Source organism: Saimiri boliviensis, chromosome 7, assembly GCF_048565385.1.
Source record: "Saimiri boliviensis isolate mSaiBol1 chromosome 7, mSaiBol1.pri, whole genome shotgun sequence".
NCBI classification, from domain to species: Eukaryota; Metazoa; Chordata; class Mammalia; order Primates; family Cebidae; genus Saimiri; species Saimiri boliviensis.
Genome location: NC_133455.1, coordinates 88,442,269 through 88,462,469, shown reverse-complemented (window position 1 = coordinate 88,462,469; position 20,201 = coordinate 88,442,269). Strand labels below are relative to the sequence as shown.

The 20,201-nt window shown below is 36.3% G+C and overlaps 1 protein-coding gene across 4 annotated transcripts in view; it reads left to right on the top strand.

Moving 5' to 3' along the window:
* Positions 1-20,201, top strand: part of ITPR2 (inositol 1,4,5-trisphosphate receptor type 2) — a 497,691-nt gene that overhangs the window by 234,574 nt on the left and 242,916 nt on the right. For all 4 annotated transcript variants that reach the window (XM_003926591.4, XM_074402941.1, XM_074402942.1 and 1 more), the window contains 2 exons: positions 974-1,225; positions 4,985-5,110. In XM_003926591.4, the coding sequence (XP_003926640.3) occupies positions 974-1,225; positions 4,985-5,110 (378 nt within the window). The remainder of the gene's footprint in view (positions 1-973; positions 1,226-4,984; positions 5,111-20,201) is intronic.

Genomic DNA, 20,201 nt, shown 5'->3' with positions numbered 1-20,201 from the left:
ATGACACTGTTAGGTGAAGTGTTTCTATGCATAAAGAAGCAATCATAATATTATATTATGTTAATATATAATACATATTTTTGACACATACACATTCTCTTTCAACAAAACTTTCAAAGTAACCAACTAATTGGCTTATAATTGTAAATAATTTGTCACTTTAAAATATAATACATAGAGAAAAAATTGTGTATCCTTAGTTATCCACCAAAATATCTCATACTGGGGTTAGAAAATTGGTACTGATAATAGACAATAAGATATTATGGAGTTTGAATAATAAAACTGCCACCTGAGGGAATTTTCTGCTAAAATTATATAAACAAAGTATGAAGGAAAATTTATGTCCTAGAAGCCCCTACCTATTCATATCTTTGTCTCTCTTGGTTTGTGTGTGTGTGTGTGTGTGTGTGTGTGTGTGTGTGTGTCTGTAAGTGTGTGTGTGTGTCTTAGTTTTCTGCTTATTTCTCTGATCTCTGCTTTTGCCTTAATTCTCTAATGACATATGGAATTTTCTAGACTTTTGTGGAGCTGAAATTGGCTCAATATACTTGCTTACTTATATAGTCACTATTGCAATGGGTGGGATATTTTATTCTTCTTTAGTAAAATTATAAGATTTCTTGTGCTTTGGCCATGGAGTCTTCCAAAAAAAAGTTGAGGAAAATAACTATTTTTTTTACAGGTTTAATTTCAGTGTGATGAACAATTTACTATCATCTATGTTGTTTCATTCTTGCCCCATCTGTTGCTTTCATATCACTCCAACTGGTTTTGATAGTGTTCATCAACTGGTTCCTTGGCATGGAACTATAACCTTTTCACCACCCTCCCCCAGCATAACTCTGCTTTTGTCATATTATATATGTTTTTACAGAGAGATACACATGTTTCCAGATATATCAAGCCTTTGAAAATAACTGCAAGAATGAATGTTTGGACTGCTATATAGACTCTCTTATTGTCATTTCAGTTGATAAATGGGGGTGAAGATGTGCTGATATTTTACAATGATAGAGCATCATTTCCAATCCTTCTCCACATGATGTGTTCAGAGAGAGACCGAGGGGATGAGAGTGGCCCCTTAGCCTACCACATCACCCTGGTGGAGTTGCTGGCAGCATGCACAGAGGGGAAAAATGTTTACACTGAAATCAAGTGTAATTCCCTTCTGCCACTGGACGACATAGTGAGGGTGGTGACCCATGATGACTGCATCCCTGAGGTAAGCCTGGCAAAAGCTTAGCAGCTCTAAGAGAATCATTATTAATTTTTAAATTTTAAGTGCCAGAAGTCCCCCATACTAATATTTATAATGAGATCATGTATTTAGTCAAGGAATTGTATTTAACTATATAATTTGGAAAATGTAAAAGAGCATAAAATGTCTACTTTTTAATAAGAAGATCTATAAGAAGTTCTGAAAGATGATAAACTTTTTTTTTTTTTTTTTGAGATGGTCTTTCACTCTGTTGCCCAGGCTGGAGTGCAATGGCATGATCTTGCCTCACTGCAACCTCTGCCTTCTGGGTTCAAGCGATTCTCCTGCCTCAGCCTCCTGAGTAGCTGGGATTACAGGCATGCACCTCACACCCAGATAATTTTTGTATTTTTAGTAAAGTCAGGGTTTCACTGTTTCATGTTCAGGTTTCATGTTGGCCAGGCTGGTCTCAAACTCCTGACCTCAGGTGATCCACCCACCTCAGCCTCCCAAAGTGCTGGGATTATAGGTGTGAACCACTGCACCTGGCCAATGAGAATCTTTTAAGAGCTATAGCTACTGCTAGTTTAGTATAAGCCACTAGACAGCTCTCTTAAATTCTAAACATGGCAAGGTAATCAAGCTGAAAGGTTTACTTGAACCTTTAGTATGTTCTTGAGAATAAGTGGGTGCTTCATAAATGATTCATAGTTATTGATTGGAGAGGCTAGGATAGTACTACAGGACCACATAATAGACTCTATAGGTTTACCAGGCTTTATGGAATGATGCATTCATGAAAATATGCACACATAGTTTGCTTTATTCCCACATCATTTACCCACTGTCCTAGTCTGGCTCTGATGATAGAAAAAAGTCTCAGTAGCAGCTGGTTGTCTGCCAATAAGTTTCTATTAATGAGGCTTCCAGGAATGTACAGTGCAATAATTTCTTTCTTTTCTACTGTTGTATGTTGTTGCAAAGTTTATAAATGTATGATACACTGAAAAAGATATAGAGCCAAACATTTTAAATCACAGTAACTTAAAAAGGTATCAGATAAGGTTAACTTCCCTATTTTTAGATAATCCTATGTAGTGATGGACTTGAAAGCATATTTTTGTGAAATTTTGTGGAATTGTTGACATGTCAATCCAAGGATACTTCATGCCTTGATTGGTTTGAAATAAGATGACAAAGAAGGAAAGTCTAGTCTAATGATGAAGTCCCTGGGCTCTTTCCTTCCTCAAAAGCCCGATTCTGGGTATATTTCTTCCAATATGTAGTTCCCTCTGACTCTACCACTCTTACCTCTTACATTTATCTAAGTAACTCCTCTTCATCCTTTAGATCTTAATTCAAGCCTTACTTCTCCAGGGAAGACTTCCTTGGCCTTCATTAGTACAGTCTGTAAGAATATATAATTTGAAATTTGGCATGTCTGTCTTGTTAGTAGGAAAAGACCTGTAACCCTCATGCCCATCTCCAAGATTGTAAGTTCTGAGAGTAACAATACTTGGATCTGTTTCTCTTCACTGTTACATTGTTTGACCCAGAACCTACATCAATAGATAAGTATTGAATGAATACACAAATGAATTAAAGAATGAATCAGGATCCTGGATACATTACATTCTAGTTATGTGACTGACTCCAATAGATTACTTAACTTTTAAATTTCAATTCCTTCAATTTACTATCATCTATATTATTTCATTCTTGCTCCATCTGCTGCTTCCATATCACCCCAACTGGTTTCGATAGCATTCATAACTGGTTCCTTGGCATGGGACCATAATCTTTTCACCACCTTCTCTCAGCATAGCTCTGCTTTTGCCATATTATATATGTTTTTACAAAGAGATACACATGTTTCCAGATATATTAAGCCTTTGGAAATAACTACAAGGATGAATGTTTGGACTGCTGTGTAGACTCTCTTATTATCATTTGTGTATTTATTCAGTTTTAAGGTGGAATAATTATTGTATGTACCTGATAGGATTGTTGGAGGATTAAATTAAATAATTCATACGAAATGCTGATGGTATTTGGCACATAGGAAACATTGAGTCAGTTTTAACTGCTGTGAGGATAGGTGTGAGAATGCACTGAGTGGCCCAAGTCTCTATACCCTGTGGCCATCCTTGACATGGCACTCTCCCATTTACGGTTTGTTCAGGCTCAGTGAAGTACAGAGAGGCATGAAGGGTATGAAAGCTCTCCTAAATTTTTTATGGTTTCAATTTAGATTCCATGAGTCCCCTTAAATTGTTCACATGATTTTTTATGTATATGCATTTTTTCAGAGAGATTTATAGATTCATCAGATTTTTATAATGAAGGAAACAAAAAAATGCAAAACAAAGATCACTGTTCTTTGTGTTTTAGAAATGGTGTATGTTAATGATATTCATCCCAAACCTTTATGAGGAATTTCACTAATTCTGGAAAGGAATTTTACTACATTTGTATCTTAAAATAATATACATTTGGGGGAGTGAACCATGAGCTTATTTCTTCTCAGAAAAAGTAATTTAAATATTTTTGAATGGCAATGAAGTATTTTTTGGCCAACTTATTTAAATGTTTTATTAGGACTCTCTTGGTTACAAGTAACAGAAACCTAATATAAACCAGTTTAAACTAAAAAGGGAATTTTATTGGCTGCAGTACTTAGGAGTTTGAAGTATGTTTATTCACATGAATCCAGAGGTTCAAACAGTGTCAGAATCTATTCTATTTCTCATCCCTTTTTCCTTCATCTTTCTGCCTCATTCTCTTCTAAGTATATTTTGCCACATACCTGGAGAAAGATGGTTTCTTAAAGTTAAGGTTTACCTTGTTTCATTTTAGCAATGAGATAAAAATGAAAGAGTTATTGAGAAGAAGAGGAGGAGGACTAACGTATTTAGTCAAGTAATTGTATTTATATAAATTGGAAAATTTAAAAGAGCATAAGAGGTCTACTTTTTAATAAGTTCTGTAAGAATTTGACAAAATTTTTCAAAAAAAATTTGAAAGATAACGAACTTTTAAGAACTATAGCCACTGCTAGTTTAGTGGAAGCTACTACACAACTCTTTTAAATTCTAAACATGGCAGTGTTATCAAACTGAAAGGTTTACTTGAACCTTAAGTATGTTCTATTTATTTTTTTTTGAGACAGAGTCTCACTCTGTTGCCCAGGCTGGAGTGCAGTGGTGTGACCTTGGCTCACTGCAACCTGCACCTCCCGGGTTCAAGCAATTCTCCTGCCTCAGCCTCTTGAGTAGCTAGGACTACAGGTGTGCGCCACCTTGCTAATTTTTCTTTGTATCTTTAGTAGAGACAGGGCTTCACTTTGTTGGCCAGAATGGTCTTGATCTCCTGACTTCATGATCCGCCCTGGCCCTTAAGTATGTTATCGAGCATAAAACAGGTCCTCAAGATAGGGACGGGATTGGAGGGGAGGGAGGGAGAGGGAAAGAAGAAAGGGAAAGTGAGAGGAAGAAGGGGTTGCTTTGGATACCTAGTGTCTCAAATATGATAGGCTTGTTTTGCATAAAGTTCTTTCTCACAGCAATTGTTGGTCCCAGGGGGATGGAGTACTAGGCCCCATGTTTTCACAGCTAGGTCAGTGGACTCTTAGCAAAAGAAGAGAAATGGAAATACTTTCTGGGTAGACAAAAAATATGCTTTGATCTACCATAAAAACTAACAGATTTTATGTTAACCTTTCATAATTGATATTTGAAAGTCATCAATAAAACTAACTTTCTTTTGTATTTGAAACTTGCACAGGTTAAAATTGCTTATGTGAACTTTGTTAATCACTGTTACGTTGACACTGAAGTGGAAATGAAAGAAATCTATACAAGTAACCACATTTGGAAACTATTTGAAAACTTCTTGGTGGATATGGCAAGGGTAAGTTAGATTTTGACCATTGAAGGCCATCAATAGATATTTTGACTAATAGCATTAAGCATCTGGATGAAAACTTGCAGTTAAATTCACTACCTTTTGATTTAATGCATTCATTCATAAAGTTGAGAAAAAATTTCAGAAGATTGTGAATGAGATTTAATGAGTTAATATATACACAAAATACCTAGTACATTGTAGATAGCAACAGGTAAAGTGTTCAATTTTACCTTTATGAGTGACTGTTATTAAATGGAATCTTAGTGGCTTTCTTATATTGGTTAGAGAAGATACTTGGCTGAGGTCAGTTTGCATTTAATCTCTTACTCTAAGTGGAATTACAAAGCACAGATAAAGAGACCTGAAGAGGTCTTGATTACTGCTTTCAGGCAGATAGGTACTTGACTAGCCGACTGAGGACTTAGCCTTTCCCCCTGTTGCCTATTCAAAATCTTCTTTGGAAGTGTGCTCTAGTAATTTAATCATTTGGCATTTTCACTCATGTCCCCCAAATTCTGCTTGTTACTATTTTTTAGTTGGGAGCTGTTGGGGAAGACACGTGGAGCTGATTGGCATTTTCTCTAGATACTGCCTGGCATATGTTTTTGCTCTGTTAATATTGAGTAAATGAATGAATGAAGAAAGAAAAGAAGGATGGAATCTCTTTGATAGGCAACACAATTTTCTTTAGCACATCTTAGCCTTTTTTTGCATACTGAATTATTGTAACAGCCAGGGTCTAAAAAAATCTCTAATATTCCCTTTAAAGTTATAGGACTTGATGTTCACTAAGAATGGTGTATAGCTAACTTCTTAGACCTATTATGTATGATGGTGGCCTGTCTCAGCCCCTTTGGCCTTTCAGCATTCCTGAGCACTGGTAGCTTTGTATACATCATACAGATGTATTTGGAGGAGAAAGATTAGTGAAGTCCATAGTTTCATTATCTTAATTACAAGAATGGATGCTGTTATCTGTTAGCTCACTGCCTTTCTACAGCTTTTTCTGAAAGGAGGGATGCAAGGTACAGCCTTCCTTTCACTGCCTGTAGACTCAGACATGTGAGAGCACCCTTGGATAATACAATGAATCATGTGTTATTCAAGACCATGAATTCTTTTTATTTAGCCAAGGTTTCCAGGTGAAATGCACTTATTTTACCTTTGGTGTGGGGTAGTGTGGTGAAATGAGATAGTTCTTGTTTTACTTCATTTCCATACGGCTAAAAGCCACTTATTACCTATCTCAGGTACATACACATCTTTGTTTGTTTGTTTTTGTTTTTGAGACAGAGTTTCACTCTTGTTACCCAGGCTGGAGTGCAATGGCACGATCTTGGCTCACTGCAACCTCCGCCTCCTGGGTTCAGGCAATTCTCCTGCCTCCACCTCCTGAGTAGCTGGGATTACAGGCATGCGCCACCATGCCCAGCTAATTTTTTGTATTTTTAGTAGAGACGGGGTTTCACCATGTTCACCGGGATGGTCTCGATCTCTCGACCTTGTGATCCACCCGCCTCGGCCTCCCAAAGTGCTGGGATTACAGGCTTGAGCCACCGCGCCCGGCTACATACACATCTATAGAGAAATTATCCTGTTCTGTGCAGCATTTAACATAGCACTCATATGTGTCCCCACTGACCTTGTGAAAACCTTAACTCTGACCAGCTATAGTATCTCCAGAGACCTTGAAGTAAGGAGTGACTTACCTGCCAATGACTGAGCTTTAAAACTGCACGTGCAGGAGGATATTAAAGAGATTATAGATGGATTTGCAGAGTTGCACAGTGCTGCTGACTAAAGATAATCCTGAAACAGATCAAGGTCACATTGTAGGCAGTATGAGCTATAAAGCAGAAAGGATTTTTATTTTTTAAACCAAAGAAAGCCAATGATAACTTCCATTGATTATGTCACCTGGGAAACACTGTTTTCACTGAGGTATTTGCCAGGCAAAAGGGTATAGATTTACATTTTTTGAAAAAAAAAATACACATTGTTTTTTTTTAAAAAAAAACAATGATTTTTATTTTAACTATTACTTAATTGGATAATTAATATTATTTATTATATTAAAGCTCTAGGGGAATTTCAAGATCTTCTTGATCTATTTATTCTTTATATCTAGTCACAATAGCTTAGCTTTTAAAAGGTTTTTAAAAGTATTTCCCTCTTGTTTATATTTTAAAACAGCAGCTCTCTAATCCCTTTACCAGGGTTGACAAGGATCACCCTTCCTTTTTCAGGAAAGAACATAGAAACCTGACTTTTTCATATTTAGGATTTCTCTCTCTCCCCATGAAGAAAGATCAGAGTTGCCACAAACTTTCAAATTCAAGTTATAAAACTAAGTGTGATTACATATGTAGACTGTGGCCTTCTAGGTAAATTTTCAGTTCAGTTGAGCAGTTTTTAAGCTTTAGTGAGCATAAGGCTCAGCTGGAGGGCTTGGTAAAATACAGATTGCTGGGTCCTATCCCTAGAGTTTCTGATTTCCATACATGTGAAACTTGGAATTTTTTTTGGTCTTCTTCTTTTTTTTAATTGTATTTTGGGCTCTGGTGTACATGTGCACATCCTGCATCCTGCAGGATTATTGCATAGGTACATACATGTCATGGTGGTTTGCTGCCTCCATCCCCTCACTGTCCCATTGCCTACATCAGGCATTTCTCCTGGCCCTCTGCATCCTCCCTGCCCCCTTGTTGTTCCTCCCCTCCTCCCTACCAACCCCCCACCTAGCCCAGTGAGTGTTGTTCTCTTCCCTGTGCCCAAGTGTTCTCATTGTTCATCACCCACCTATGAGTGAAAAAAAAACATGTGGTGTTTGGTTTTCTGTTCTTGTGTCAGTTTGCTGAAAATGATGGTTTCTAGATTCATCCATGTCTACACAAAGGACACAAAGTCATCATTTTTTATGGCTGCATAGTATTCCATGGTGTATATGTGCCGCATTTTCTTTGTCCAGTCTATCATTGATGGGCATTTAGGTTGGTTCCAGTCTTTGCTATTGTGAACAGGGCTACAACGAATATACGTGTGCATGTGTCTTTAAATAGAGCGATTTATAATCCTTTAGGTATGTACCCAGTAATGGGATTGTTGGGTCAAATGGAATTTCTATTTCTAGATCCTTGAGGAATTGCCACACTGTCTTCCATAATAGTTGAACTAATTTACACTACCACCAACAGTGTAAAAGTGTTCCTTTTTATCCATATCGACTTCAGCATCTGTTGTCTCCAGATTTTTTAGTGATCGCCATTCTAACAGGCATAAAATGGTATCTCAATGTGGTTTTGATTTACATTTTTCCAATGACCAATGATGATGAGCATTTTTACATATGTTTGTTGGCTGTATATATGTCTTCTTTTGAAGAGTATTCATATCTTTCACGCACTTTTTAATGCGTTTTTTTTTTCTTGTAAATCTGCTTTAGTTCTTTGTATATTCTGGATATTAGCCCTTTGTCAGATGGGAACATTGCAAACATTTTTTCCCATTCTGTTGGTTGCCAGTTCACTGTAATGATTGTTTCTTTTGCTGTGCAGAAGCTCTTAAGTTTAATTAGATCCCATTTATCTATTTTGGCTTTTGTTGCCGTTGCTTTCGGTGTTTTAGTCATGAAGTCCTGGATGGTGTTGCCTAGGTTTTCCTCTAGGGTTTTTAGGTGAGACTTGGCATTTTAAACAAATTCCTAGGTGATGTTGCAGATGCTGGTCCAGGGACCATACTTTGAGAATCACTGTAGTAGAGCATAGTAGCTAAGAGTAGGGATTTCAAAAGATTTAGCCAGACCAGAGTTCAAGTCTAGGCTCTGCCTCTCAGCAGCTCAGTTTATCTTGGGCAAGGTTCTTAAACCCTCTGGGCCTTGAGTTTCCTGATTTTTAAAATGAATACCATAAAAACACATTCCCCATAGGGTTAGTGGGAGAATCCAATGAGATAATGTATATAAAATTCTTGGCATGTATTAACATCAGTAAGAGTTAGTAACATCATCCATATCATTGTCTCCAGTATTATTGCAAGGTTATATGTAGCTTTTTAACTAGTTTCAAGAAACTTCTCCAAGACCTACACCAAATAATTGAGGATAACCAGAAGACCATTCAGCACAGGCAAAAACTAGAAATTATGTCCATAAAGCTGGACATCCACAGCAGTAGTTCACATGAATAGCCGTGTATGAGATAAACCAAATCCAGAAGTTCCAACAAAGTTATGACGTCCTGGAAGAACTGATTTACATCCATGAGAAATGATGAAGGCAATCTGGAGGAAAGGAATTTGGCAAGTTGAACCTAAAGAATCATAGCATCTAAGGGTTAGAAGAGACTAGTAGTCAAATTTATATCTAGTTCATAGTCTTCAGCACATATTCAAATATCTGATTAATAATGATCTTACCACTTTTTTCTTTTTCTTTTTAATTTTTGTGGATAAATAGTAGTTGTATATATTTATGGGGTACAGGAGATATTTTGATGCAGCCATATAATGTGTAATGAACACATCAAGTAAATGGAATATCCATCACCTGAAGCATTTATCCCTTTTTTCTGTTACAAACAATCCAATTATATTCCTTTAGTTATTTTAAAATGTACAAGAAATTATTGTTGACTGTAGTCACCCTGTTGTGCTATCAAATATTAGATTTTGTTCCTTATTTTCAACTATATATTTGTATCCATTAATCATCCCCACTTTCCCTCTGCCCTATTGCCCTTCCTAGCCTCTGGTAACCATCCTTTTTTCCTCTATCTCCATGAATTTAATTGTTGTAATTTTTTTAGTGCCCACAAATAAGTGAAAACATGCAAAATTTGTCTTTCTGTGCCTGGCTTATTTCACTTAGCCTAATAATCTCCTGTACCTTCCAAGTTGTTGCAGATGACCGGATCTCATTCTTTTTTATGGCCTCATAGTATTCTATTGTGTATAAGTACCACTTTTTTTTTCTTTTTTTCTTTTTTTTTTTGAGATGGAGTCTCGTTCTGTCACCAGGCTAGAGTGCAGTGGCTCAATCTCAGCTCACTGCAATCTCCATGTCCTGGGTTCAAGCGATTCTCCTGCTTCAGCCTCCCAAGTAGCTGAGACTACAGGAGTGCATCATACCTAGCTAATTTTTATATTTTTAGTAGAGAAGGTCTTTCACCATGTTGGCCAGGATGGTCTCAATCTCTTAAACTTGTGATTCACCCGGTTCAGCCTCCCAAAATGCTGGGATTACAGGCGTTAGCCACCGCGCCTGGCCAGTCATGTTTTTATCCGTTCATCTGTTGATGGGCACTTAGGTCCTTTCCAATTTTTGGCTATTGTGAACCATGCTGCAACAAACATAGGAGTGCAGATATCTCTTCAATGTACAGTTTCCTTTTTTGTGGGAATATATCCAGAAGTGGGATTGCTGGATCATATGGTAGCTTTATTGTTAGGTGATTTTTTGAGATGGAGTCTGGCTCTTGTCACCCAAGCTGGAGTGCAGTGGCATTATCTCAGCTAACTACAACCTCTGTCTCTGGGGTTCAAGCATCTCCCATTTCAACCTCCTGAGTAGCTGGGACTGCAGGCATGCACCACTATGCCTGGCTAATTCTTGCATTTTTTTTTTTTTTTCTCTTCAGTAGAGACAGGGTTTCTCCATGTTGGCAAGGCTGGTCTCTAAGTCCTGACCTCACGTGATCCACCATCTCAGCCTCCCAAAGGGCTAGGATTACAGGCATGAGCCTTTGTGTCTGGTTATTTTTAGTTTTTTGAGGAAACTCCAAAGTGTTCTCCCTAGTGATTGTACTAATTTACATTCCCACCAACAATGTATGAGGGTTTCCATTTCTCCACATGCGCACCGATATTTGTTATTGCCTCTCTTTTGGATAAAAGCCGTAACTGGGGCGAGATAATGTCTCATTATAGTTTCAATTTGCATTTCTCTGGAGATCAATGATGTTGAGCACCTTTTCATATACCTGTTTGCCATTTGTATGTCTTCTTTTGAGAAATGTCTATTCAGATGTTTTGCCCATTTTAAAATCAGATTCTTTGATTTTTTCCTGTAGAGTTATTTGAGCGCCTTATAGATTCTGGTTATTAATCCCTTGTCACATGAATACTTGGCAAATATTTACTCTCATTTTGTGGATTATCTCTTCACCTTGTTGATTGTTTTCCTTCACTGCACAGAAGGCTTTGTGGTTTTTTGTTTGTTTGTTTTTTGAGACGGAGTCTTGCTCTGTCACCCAGGCTGGAGTGCATTGGTGCGATCTACAACCCCTGCCTCCTGAGTTCCAGTGATTCTTCCATCTCAGGCTCCTGAGTAGTTGGGACTACAGGTGCCCGCCAACACTCCTGGCTAATTTTTGTATTTTTAATAGAGATCGGGTTTCACCATTTTGGCCAGGCTGGCCTTGAACTCTTGACTTCAAGTGATTTTCCCACAGCCTCTCCAAGTGCTAGGATTATAGCTGTGAGCCACTGCACTCGACTTGAAGCCTTGTAGCTTAATGTCATCCCATTTGTTGATTTTTGCTTTGGTTGCCTGTTCTTGTTGGGTGTTACTCTAGAAATGTTGCCCAGACCAATGTCCTGGAGAGTTTCCCTGATGCTTTCTTGTAGTAGTTTCAAGGTTTGAGATATTAGATTTAAGTCTTTAATCCATTTTGATTTGATTTTTGTATATTGTGAGAGATAGGGATATAGCTTCCATTCTTCTGCTTATGGATTTTCAGTTTTCCCAGCACAATTTATTGAAGAGACTATCTTTTCCCCAGTGTGTATTTTTAGCACGTTTGTGGAAAATGAGTTCATTGTAGGTGTGTGGATTTGTTTTTGAGTCCTCTATTCTGTTCCAGTGGTCTATGTGTCTTTTTATGCCAGAACTATGCTGTTTTGGTTACTCTAGCTCTGTAGTTTACTTTGAAGTCAGGTTGTATGATTCTTTCAGTTTTATTCTTTGTGCTTAGGATAGTTTTGGCTATTCAGGGTCTTTTATGGGTCCACATTAATTTTAGGATTTTTTTTCTATTTCTGTGAAGAATGTCATTGGTATTTTAATGAAGATTGCATAGAATCTGTAGTTTGCTTTTGGTGGTACCAATATTGACTCTTTCAATCCATGAACATGAAAGATCTTTCTATTATTTTGGTAACCTCTTCAATTTTTCACCAGTGTTTTACAGTTTTCATTTAGAGATTTTTCTCCTTTGGTTAATTCCTAGGTATTTAATTTTATTTGTGACTATTGTGAATAAGATTACTTTTATTTCTTTTTCAGATTGTTCATGGTTGGCATCTAGAAATTCTCCTGTGATTTTTGTATGTTGATTTTGTACTTTGCAACTTTACTGAATTTAACAGTTCTAATAGTTCTTGGTGGGTTTTTCAGGATTTTCCAATATAAGATTAAATCATCTGCAAACAAGGATAATTTGACTTCTTCCTTCCTAATTTGGATGCCCTGTATTTCTTTCTCTTTTCTGATTACTGTAGCTAGGACCTCAGTACCGTGTTGAGTAACAGAGGTGAAAGAGCACATCCTTGTATTGTTCCAGATCTTAGAGGAAAGCCTTTCATTTTTTTCCCCCAGTTATTATTGATCTTATTGTTTTTAAGGCAATTGATTTCATTATTACACTAAATATTTTAATTATCATACCTGAATATTTCTATTAAAAATGATATTATTTTCAGAGATAATTGGTTTTATTACTATATGACTTTAATTGTTAAGAATACTTATGCTGAGTCAAATTTTTCCTCATTACGATTTTTGCCTAGTTATTCCTTCTGCAGCAACATGAAACAATTCAGTTAAGCAAAGATGTGTTTACTATAAACACCTCCTCACTATTCTTGCTAGTGACCTATTTTGAAATGACAAAATTATATAACTTAAAGAAAATTAAGATCATCTCTGTTGATCTCACAATTTTGCCTGTGGGTTCTACAGAGAATTTTCTGGGTGACTCTCCTAGCTAGGTATAGAGTGGGAGGGCTGCAGTAGCATCATCCAGTGCCTTTCCCCAAGAGCTAGTCAAATATTTTACGATAGCTTTCATGTTTCCCATAATTTTTCTCCATGTCTTTCAGTGATTCCTCTTCTAATACAGTTTCTGGGATTCTACTTTTAACATACTTTTGAGATCTCTCTAGTTTCTGTGTTTTATTGAAAGGTATGACATTCAGGATGGAAACCAGTACTTCAGGCAGCAGATGACCCAGCACAGTTTATTTTAGTAGACATTTGGAGAACAGTATTTTATAAGATACAAATGAAATAGTAATGAAATTACTAATAGTAATGAAATTGGTACTCATACCACCTTCCACCTTCTTCTTGTGTTTTTCTGGAGTCATCACAACCAGGGTCTTTTTGTCTACCCTTGAGTAAAGCTGTTTAAAGTCACCTTTTTTAGTATTTTTCATTTTCCTATTGACATTTCCTTGTCTCTTACCTTATTAAGACCCATACAAGAAAATCTTTCCCAAAAGATTATTTTTAATAAACTGGTGCTAGATTGTTTCACATTCTTATTCCATTCTAATATCCTGACAGAGACAGTATCCATGTCCTAAGTACACCAGATCTAGGCAGGCAGCAAAGCTATTAGACCCATGAAAAGTTGTTATACTGTCTTTCAGAGCATTTAATGACAGCCCACTTTGATCTATGTTCCAGTGCAGCTAAAACTAGTGTTTGTAGGGCAGAAAAGCTTTTCTTTGGCTTTATAACTGATTGTTGTTCTATAGTCAGGGGATTTGAGTCATTATTAGGAGGCACATAAAGGGGGTAGACTGTGATCAATGTTAGCCTCAGACTATAGTTTTTCTTTGAAGATGTTTCTAATTTTGCCATTAATGTCAGGATACTATAAGGACCAATAGTAATCTAAGTGATGTGCTGGCAGAATGAAATTAGACCAAGAAATAATTTAGGAGGCTCACCTAACTCTCTGGCACGCCAGTGTCCCATCAGTCACTGGTTAACAAGACAAACTGGTATGTTTCACTTTCAGATAGATAACTTGAGCCATTTTTTTATATAATTGGTTTTACTATTATACAACTTTAATTGTTAATTACTCTTATATTGAATCAAATTTTTACTTAAGATTTTTGTTCCCTTAACTTACCAAATAAATATGAAGGAAGTTGGAGTAAAGATATAATTTACATGGACTTTGAAACACACTTTCTTAGTTCTTTAATTTGATGCCATTAAGTTGATTAAAAAATATGATTTTCTTGACTTTCTTAAGTTGAATGAGCTATCAAAACAATCTCATTTGAGAGGGCTCATTTCATATGGTCTTTTAACCAACATTGCAGGGAAGTGAAGAAGTATAAAGTATTCTATAACTCATATAAGGAATTAGAAAGTATTCTGTAACTTATATAAGGCTTATACAGGGCTTCTTCCCTTGGACTCCCAGATGTCAGTTCCAGTCTATTTTCCACCCACTATACTGTCCACTCTTCAGTCTCTTGTTTGTTTTCTTGGCATGTTCCCAACTTCTAAATCTTGTAGTGTGCCAGGCTCAAACCTTGGAATGGATCCCTTCTCTGTCTGTAGTCACTGGTCACTGCTTACTAATCTCTTCTACTCTCATAACTTTCTACCCTTCTCCTGATGTCTTGTTTCACATATTCAGCTGTCTACATGACACCTCCACTTGGCTGTCTAACCTCAAACTATTCATTCCCATGCCCGACTCTAAAATAATCCCTTTTCAAGACTATAGCATCTCTATAAATGACAATTCTATTACTCACTCTAGGTGTTCAGGCAAACCATTTTGGCGTCATCTGTAAATCTTATTTCCTTCCACCCAAAATCCAGTCCTTCCACAAATTCTGCAATTTCTAACCATAAAATATTCCAAATTTGACTACTCCTGAATATTTCCATCACAACTACCCTACCCCAAGGTACCATTCTCTCTCATTTGGATTATTGCAATACCTTCATAACCTGTTTCCAAGCTTCCACTCTTGTCCCTCTCTCCATCTATTCTTTATCTAGCAGCCATCATGATTGAAGGAGGGGAAAGAGGAGGTGGAGGAGATGGAGAAGAGGCTGAAGGGGAAAGAGAAGGAGAAGAAGGAGAAGATGATTGTCACTCCTCTACTCAGATTCCTCCAGTGACTTCCTGTCTTGCTCAGAGTAAAGCCCCTGTGTGACTCAGCCTCCACCCTATGACCACTCTTCTTCCCCTTGTCCTCTTATTCTCCCACTAGCCAGCTCTCTCGTCCATGCTGTGGCCTCCTTGCTGCTCTTTGGATATTCGAACACATTTCTATCTCAGCACCTGTACATTTTCCTGGGATTTTGGACTCCCCGGTATCTGCACAACTTCTTCCTTCTTTTCGTTTAGGTTCTTCCTTCAAAGTGACCCCTTCAGAGAGGGCTTCACTGACCACCCTATGTAAAGAAAACAGCCTCTTTTCTCTATCCTCTGTACAATTGCTTCATTTTTCTCCATAGAACTTATTACCACCTGACATTTTTAAAATATATTTATTTGTAGTTGTTTCAGTAGAAACAAATGAAAGACAGGAATTTTGTTTCTGTTGACTGCTGCATACTTGACCTAGAATAATGTCTCATGCGTAATAGATAGTAAATAATTGTGAACGAAATAAACATCATATGAAGCTAAAATATTATAAAAGTGGATTTGAAAACGTAGAAAGTGTGGTCTGAGCATAGAATTAAGTAGGCATATCAATGAAATGAAATGAATAGCCAGAAATAGACTTTTACATATATAAGATATTGGTATATAATAAAGAAATTATCACCTATTAATGGAAGGGGATTAGATATTTCCAGGAATTGGTGAACTTTTTCTGTAAATGGCAAAATAGTAAATATTTCAACTCTGTAGACTACTATTGCCACTATTATGACAATTACTATAGAGAAAGGAGTCCTAGACCATATAAACATGAATGGATATGACTAAGTTTGATGCATGTGCTGTAATTTGCCTACCCTTGGATTATTAGTAATAGAAACTCAATTAGCATAGTTTTTACATATTTTGTTCACTGATGAATCTCAAGTATGTAGAATATTCTTGGCATGGAATGGACACTCAATAAAAATTGTCGATTTGAAGTAAAAATGACTATTGATGACACTGGCTATTTGGGGGTGAAATTAACTCACATAATAGCAATAATTGAAATGGATTTCATAGCTAAATAGAAAAAAACTGAAGCAGTAAAAATAGATGGAAATGTAGGTAATATTTATCTGTCTTTAGATGAAAGCAATAGATGAAATTAGCTAGGGAAAATCAGAGCCATTTCATTGTTTGAAAATTTAATACTTAAGCACATAAAAACATCATAAATAAAAACTAAAAATACCTTCAAACTTGTAACTCCAGTGTTTTCGGAAGCCTAGGTCAGGGGATTGCTTAAGTTCAGAAGTTCGAGATCCAGCTAGGACAACATAGAAGGAGACTGTCTCTACAAAAAATAGGCTAGGCATGGTGGTATATGCCTGTATTCCCCGCTACTAGAGAGGCTGAAGTGGGAGGATCCCCTGAGCCCAGGAGTTTGAGCCTATAGGGAACCAAGATCATGCCCCTTCACTCCAGCCTGGGCAATAGAGCAAGACCCTGTCTCTAAAAATAAATTGATAAATAAAATAAAACACATCAAAATGGAAATAACTACTATACAGTTTCAAAAAGGGTAATAACCATCACATGAAGAACTTATATGTAACGTTAATAAAAACTTTTAACAATTTAATAAGAAAATGGGAAAAACCAAGCATTCATGATTTATAGAACAGGAAATATAAGTAGTTAATATACCTCTGAAAAATGTTCAACTATCAATAATTTTTTAAAATAACACAAAAAGAAATAAGATCCAGTTCTTAACCTTCTAAGTTGTAAGCTTGGAAAGATAATATTAAATGTGGGTGGTAGTTCAGGGTATGTATTTGCATACCCTGCTAATGAGAATATAATTTCATGTAGCCTTTCTAAAAAGCATTTAGAAAAATCCTTCATGCTTTTCTAATGTGTCAAATAATTTGTTCTCCAAAATATGTCCTTGGGAAATAATTTGAAATGGTATAAAGGGTCAGATGCAGTGGCTCAGACCAGTAATCTCAGTACTTTGGGAGGCTGAGGCAGCCAGATTGCTTGAGCCCAGGAGTTCGAGATCAGCCTGGGCAACATGGGAAAACCCTGTCTCTTCAAAAAGTACAAAAATTAGCTGGGTGTCATGGCATACGCCTGTATTCCCAGCTAGTTGGGAAACCGAGGTGGGAGGATCCCTTGAACCTGAGGAAGAGGTTGCAGTGAGCTGGTTGCACCACTACCCTCCATCCTAGGTGACAGAGAGAGATTCCATCTCAAAAAACTTAGCAAAACAAATGCTATTAAGGATTTATGGTCAAAGAAGTTCAACATACCTTTATGATAATATACAGTAGGAAATAGCCTAAATATTTAATATTTGAGAAATTATTAAATAAATTATGATATATCTATATAATGATGTTAGAGTCATTGAGATTATTTTTTGAGAATTTTTAATAATGTGAGAAATGCTTAAGCCTGAGGTATAAAACGGAAGATGTGAAACAGATCATCTAGAATGATTTCAATTGTGTAAAATATATATGGCAGACCAAAAAGATTAGAAGAAAAAATTCTAACATGTTAATCATAGTCTTATCTGAATTTTAGGATTATACATAATTTTTATTTTTCCATTTTATATTTTCTGTATTTTTTGGAGTTCCTACAATTAATATGTATTGCTATTATGAAAATGTTATCTGTTTAATAAAAGAATTTAGAATTCAAAGAAAGCCAATTGAGTATATGAGCTGATGATTCACATAAAAAGGAGATATAGAAAGCAAATGCTTGGAAAACTTTTCACCTCATAAGTAAGGGAGTGAAAATTAAAATAAATATGAGACATCACCTCAGATATTTAGAGGAACATTTTTACTGTCTGTGTGAATACTAAAGTGATCTTAAGATTTGTATTCCTTATGATCAAAAGTGTGTGACTGGCTCTGTAGGGTAGCCACTTGCCAACTGTGGCTATTTAAATATAAGTTTTAATTCAGATAAATTAAATAAAATGTAGAAATTCAGTTCCTCAGTTGCACTAGCCACATTTCAAATGTTCAGTATGCACCTGTGTCTAATGGCTACCATATTGGACATCACGGATATAGAAGATTTCCATCCTTATAGAAAGTTCTATGGGACAGTGCTACTCAACACAGGGTAACTTATTTACCATAGACAGTCATCCTTGGAAGGGCAGCAGTCACTTTTAGAGCAGAAGAGAGGAAGGACATCATACATGCAAGGGGAGAAATTCAGACATAATTGTATCTAGAAACTTCACTTAATATCTGCTTGTCCAACAAATAATTTTAGAGTATCTGTTATGTGCTGAGGTGCTACATGTCCAGTGGTGAGCGAGACAGACTTGTTCCTGGTGCCCAGGAACATAATGGCAGAGGAAACTTCTTACCTGCTCTTCCCCCAGAAATGTTGATGCCTGCTTTCTCCTTCAGTTCTTTGTGAAATGTTGCCTTATGCAGAGATACTACCCAAGCTGTTTAAATAAACAGGAATCCTTGACCATCCCTACCCGGCCTGCTGCATTCCCTGAACCACTTGCCCTGCTTTATTTTTCTCTAGTCTATTATTTTCTTTTTTTTTAATCACTCAGGTTATATATTTATTAATTTGTCTATTATGTGTCTCTCTTGATTAGGATAAAGGCTCTAATAGAGCAGGGACATTGTTTTGTTTGATTTGTTGTTCTAACTTCTACTCCAATACGTAGCTTCAGTTTAGTAATTTGTATCCTTATGTGATAGGCCATGAAATCTGACAAATATATAGTAAAAAATCATCTGGAAGTAGAAGACAAATATTTCAAAAGATAGATTTTTTTTTCTTGGAAAAGACTATGTTGGACTTGGTTGTTTCAAGTTGTAAAACATATTATGGATAGGGAATCATTTCATTCTGTGGAGTTAGGTTAAAATATTTTTAAAAAATCCATGGAGTATATTAGAGATTTGGGGACAGATTTAGGTAGTCATTAGTAATACACTATTAGACAGACCTCAAGTAACCTAGGAATGAGGCAGGAATTAATATTTAATAAATGTTTTGAGGACATTTGAATATCAGTATGGAGAAAAATGAATCAGAATTCATAAATTACGTCACTTACAGCGCAAATTGCAGATATTTTAAAGAGTTAAAATCTAGAATAAAAATAGACTATTATTTTCTTTTTAATAGGGTGATTTTTCCTTCTTTATGTTAAATATTAGTAAATAGTAATGATCAAAATAATTAACAGTGCCTGAATGTTAAAAAGTAGTTTACACAATGAAATGTAATGAAATAGTCTAAATAGAATGCAAAAATACGTATGATAGGACAACTGAAAAGAGCTCATAAAAACATGTTAAGCTTATACTAAATGTGCCGTCATTAGGTTTTGGGGAAATGGTTTACAGGACTTGAATTGTTTGTGTACTACAGAAAATAGAAATGTAATGATTCCATGAAAAGTGGCCAACCTTGTTAACAGTGAGAGAAATGAAAAATAACTTTTAGATATAATTAAATTGATAAAATAATTATAATTTATTGATAGAGCAATCAGTACTAGTAGGAAACACATAGCACAATTCAAGAAACGAGGGTAGATTTAACAAGAAGGGATAGGAGAATATTGAGGGATTTTACCACCTCTAGACCTGAAGGCACATGGGGTGGACATTATTACTAGATCCTGGGGAAAGCTTGGAGACATGGAGATAGGGCTTCGGTAGACACTATATCCAGAGAACACAGAAGCCCCTACATGGAGAGGGAGATGGGGATGGAGGCAGAGGTAAAGTGGGTGTTTGACTTCTTTCTCTTCCATTCTGATCTCCTGCAAGAGCCTTGCATTAGCTGAATGCAACCAGAGCCCCAAAGAGAAAAGCTATTTGGTGGTAATGTGGAGATACCCTGTGTATCTGCGGAGAGTTTATTGATAGCATTGTATATTTATTATTTTAGAGGATCAGCCC